Source organism: Triticum urartu, chromosome 2 (genome assembly GCF_003073215.2).
Source record: "Triticum urartu cultivar G1812 chromosome 2, Tu2.1, whole genome shotgun sequence".
NCBI classification, from domain to species: Eukaryota; Viridiplantae; Streptophyta; class Magnoliopsida; order Poales; family Poaceae; genus Triticum; species Triticum urartu.
Genome location: NC_053023.1, coordinates 113,814,661 through 113,818,612, shown reverse-complemented (window position 1 = coordinate 113,818,612; position 3,952 = coordinate 113,814,661). Strand labels below are relative to the sequence as shown.

The 3,952-nt window shown below is 49.3% G+C and overlaps 2 protein-coding genes across 2 annotated transcripts; one reads left to right on the top strand and one right to left on the bottom strand.

The window, feature by feature from the left end:
- On the top strand, positions 1–453 carry LOC125541235 (probable calcium-binding protein CML27). Its single transcript, XM_048704694.1, has one exon. It carries the CDS (start codon positions 60–62, stop codon positions 336–338), a length of 279 nt encoding a protein of 92 aa, XP_048560651.1. The 5' UTR covers positions 1–59; the 3' UTR covers positions 339–453.
- A 299-nt stretch (positions 454–752) lies between these two features.
- Positions 753–3,617, bottom strand: LOC125541234. Its single transcript, XM_048704693.1, has 3 exons — positions 3,479–3,617; positions 3,316–3,390; positions 753–3,128 (listed from the first exon to the last, which is right to left on the bottom strand). The coding sequence occupies exons 1-3, from the start codon at positions 3,557–3,559 to the stop codon at positions 882–884; spliced, it is 2,403 nt and encodes an 800-aa protein (XP_048560650.1). The 5' UTR covers positions 3,560–3,617; the 3' UTR covers positions 753–881.
- Between the last annotated feature and the right edge of the window lie 335 nt (positions 3,618–3,952).

Genomic DNA, 3,952 nt, shown 5'->3' with positions numbered 1-3,952 from the left:
ACCTGCCTAGCACAGTCGTCAAGGACTAGCTGACTCTGAGCCTGCAAGCACCGCCGGCCATGGCAGCGCGGAGGTGGCTCCTCTGGCCGGGAGGGACCACGCTGGAGCAATTCAAGGAGTGGCTGAAGCAGTTCGACGTGGACGGCGACGGCCGGATCAGCAAGGCGGAGCTCCGCCAGGCCATCCGCCGCCGGGGCTGCTGGTTCGCCACCCTCAGGGCTGGCCGAGCCCTCCGCCACGCCGACAGGGACAAGAGCGGCTACATTGAAGACGCCGAGATTGAGAATCTCGTCGCGTTCGCGCAGAAAGACCTCGGCATGAAGATCTCTGCCTGGTAACTAGCTCGGTTTCAACTTTAGTACCACCTAGTGGGCACTCTAGTACCACCTTGAGTCGTGTGCTCTAGTTTCAACTTCGACATGGCAAATTATGCAGAATAATGTGTGTACTAAAATCAGGAGAATCGATCAAGCTTTGCTACTGTGCAGTTGGTTAATTATGAGTGCATGTATGTGTGCTTGTTATATATACTCGTACGTAAGATAACTGGAATCTGCTTCTACTGACAACGATTTTCTCAACTGAACTGGTATGCATGTTATTCCCTGAAACGCCGTCAGCCAAGTAATGGCTTCTGGGATGATTTAGCATTTTGGCATACAAGAGCTTCAAGAAAATATAAACCAGCCAAGAAATTCAGTAACAAACTGTAACAGAAACATAAACTTCAGTTTTCAGGACAGCATGGAAAGTACTGCAAATAATACTAGAGGTTCAGAGTTTACATGGGATAACTTAAAGCACAGCAGCCACCACATATTAAGGGTCCAAAATATGAACAGCCTGGAGTTTCACAGATGATAAAAGAAACTCAAACTTGGCTAGGTTCTTGATTCTTCTGAGCGTGCCTTTGTTGCTTCATTGTCTGCAACTGATTCATCTTCAGTTGTGCACTGTTGCTCTTCAACGACAACGGCAGTTTGTGCGCAGTCCGACAACAGATAAACAGGAAAACCACACTCCAATCTTTTGTCTGGGATCCAAGTTGGTGTTTCACGCTCGAATGGTCTAATATCTCTGTAGTAGCGTGGCAAATTCTTTCTGTAGTTGCGTGAGAACTCATTGAATTTTTTACTCCAGGTCCTGCCTAGACAAGTCAGGCTGTAGTATGGGGACATGTATTCAGCAGTGCTAACCCCAATATGACAACAGACGGCAATGACATGAGAGCAAGGCTTGTGAAGCAGCTGCGGCTTGTTGCATGAACAGGTAGCAGTTTTTCGAGCTGTGGATCCTTTAGACTTATCCATGTTGTGGGTATATTCCGACTTCAAGTTCACGGTAACCTGCCTCTGCCCCGACTTCACCGTAAATTTCAGAGCTTCTTCACCCCCAAGAACTTGATGCATCTCGGCTTTCTGCATTTTGGAGTTCATGTCATCCTGGACACGTTCCGGGAAGCTGACTGATGGGTTGCCGATTGCTTTGTTTGCTGCGGCACTTGTGTTTTTGAAATACTCTTCCAAGCGCAGGAATGTCACCTCCACCATCGCACTTAGTGGAAGGCAAGTTATACCTTTCAATACAGGATCGTTCTTATATACATCCGTTATATCAGTGCCCATGATGCCATATCTTGCTCCATTGCTATCATGCACCAGTGACCACTTCTCCATTGGTTTCAGACGAATCCAATCAGAGAACTTTGTTATCTTTCCCTTGCTGTCACCGGCATGATCTCCTTCCTTCCCATCCTCCACTGAATCAGTATGGCTGGATGGGTTTTGCTCCTGAAGCTCTGCCTCATCATGCTTGACTGACCCCTGCTGCACTTCCTCACTAGCACCAAATTCTTTCTCTGTCATATATTTGGATGTCAACTCGTCGAGCTCCTTCCAGAGTTTATCAAACGTATGTTGTCGCTTCTGTTGACAAAGTTTCTTGAACATCATCACCAGGTTCTTGTCGCCAAAATATGCATAGAAGTTTTCAGCAAGGTGTTCCATGCACCACCGGCTTTCTGCTTTCAGCCCTTGTCGTCGACGGGAATTCAGAAGATCCTCCACAGCGTCGATCAACTCCTTTTTGTAGTCGTGTATAATGCAGACATCAGCTTGATCAACCACTGCTCGCTCCAGATTCCTAAGAAACCACAGCCAGCTTTCCTTTGTCTCGCACTCGACGATGGCAAATGCTACTGGAATGGAGAAATCATTAGCATCTAATGCTACAGCTGTCAACAGCACCCCTTGATATTTCCCGCATAGGGGTGCGCCTTTAATGCACAGCACAGGGCGACAGGCACCGAAGGCCTGTAAGCATTGTCCAAACGCCCAAAATATACGGTGGAGGACTCGAAAATCCTTACACCCTGAAACCTCTGCATCCTTGATGTCTACAAAACCACCAGGGTTTTTACGTGCTATTTCCTTGAGTAACCTCGGGGCAAAGTTGTATGAATCATAAAAGGTACCGAATTCCTTCTCCAGAGCCATCTGTCTTGCCCTCCACGCCTCGGCGGGAGTAACATGCTCGCCATTGTGACCAGTGAGATAAACTGCCATTTCCTCAGCAGTAACTGCCAGGTGTTCCTTAAGGTACCGGAAGCTGAATTCACACCTTGTCAGGCTTTCTGTCCCAGGCAACACAAGCGGCAGCTGTTGAGAGTAACCATCACCTATGGCTTTGCGCAATATGTCATAGTGCCTGATCTCAGAGGATTCCACGTACAACATGAACTTCTGCGTCACATTTCTCTTTTTCTTCAATTTGTTGGCAAAGGATCTCCAGTATTTGTCGGAATAAAATTCATGGGTGTCCCACTGGTAGTACTCCAAATACCAGTCCGGATCCTCTTCGTCATACGGGTCATTCTTGCGCTGTTTGAGGAACCCCTTAATATGGAGATCTTGTGTTTCTGGATGGAGCCTGAACAGCTTGAAGACCCAGAGCTGTAGATCCACCAGTGACATCGACTGTGGCTGCAGCGGCAGCTCGCCGATTATGTGCGCACATATGTTTTCTGCATAAATGGCTGGGCAATCTTGAACTAAATCATCGCCGTGCACGCTTGAAAAATCACCTTTTCTGCACCCGTAGTACACAGGGATCTGAATCGGTTCTTCAACCTACCAACATTCAGACGAATCAGACTACCAAGCAATGCCACGACATTCAGACGAATCAGACTACCAAGCAATGCCACGACATTCAGACGAATCAGAGTACCAAGCAATGCCACAATATTCAGACGAGTCAGACTACCAAGCAAGATTGCCGCGGGGAGGCGGGTGATGGGTACAGTGAAGTACAGACCTGCCGCTTGCGGGGCTTCCTCGGAACCTTCTCCGTCGCCGGGGCCTTCCGCTTCCTCGCGCCGGCGGTGGTGCCCTGCGAGGTCAAAACGCAGAGATTTCAACGGAACCGGTGGCGGCGAGTCCATCGAGTGGTACCAGGAGGGCGGGCGAGGAGGGCGGACCTGGTTGGGGGAGGGGGGTGCGACGGTCGCGGCGGGGGAGGGGGCTGCGGCGGCGCCGGCGCCGGCGCGTGGTTCCACCATTGCCGGCTTCGCGCGACCAGGGTTTCCGTCGGCGTGGCGCGCGCGTTTGGGGGACGGGAAAGAGTTTTTCCCTCGCTTCTGAAGTTTTCCCTCCATTTTGTTTCTGTATGTGGGCCGTTAGCGGGGTTATGGGCTCTGGATGGCTCGTCTTTAGCCAGCCTGCTGTTTGAGGCTGCATTTCCATTTGCTGTGTGGGCCTCACGTCGAAGGGGACAAAGGAACAGCTGATTTTGCCATTTCCCTAAAAAAAAGCTGATTTTTCCATTGTCTCAAAAAAAGAGCTGATTTTGCTATAAAAAAAAGAGCAGCAGATTGCCACAGTTGTCTAAAAAAAGCAGATTGACGCAAGATCCTCTTAAAAAAAGGAAAACAAATTGCCTCAAGAAAATTAGC

Coding starts and splice junctions, on each gene's coding strand:
- LOC125541235 (XM_048704694.1), top strand. CDS start 60: ATGGCAGCGCGGAGGTGGCTCCTCTGGCCGGGAGGGACCACGCTGGAG.
- LOC125541234 (XM_048704693.1), bottom strand. CDS start 3,559: ATGGTGGAACCACGCGCCGGCGCCGGCGCCGCCGCAGCCCCCTCCCCC. Junction 3,391..3,478: donor CACCCCCCTCCCCCAACCAG/GTCCGCCCTCCT, acceptor TTGACCTCGCAG/GGCACCACCGCCGGCGCGAG. Junction 3,129..3,315: donor GGAAGCCCCGCAAGCGGCAG/GTCTGTACTTCA, acceptor GAATGTTGGTAG/GTTGAAGAACCGATTCAGAT.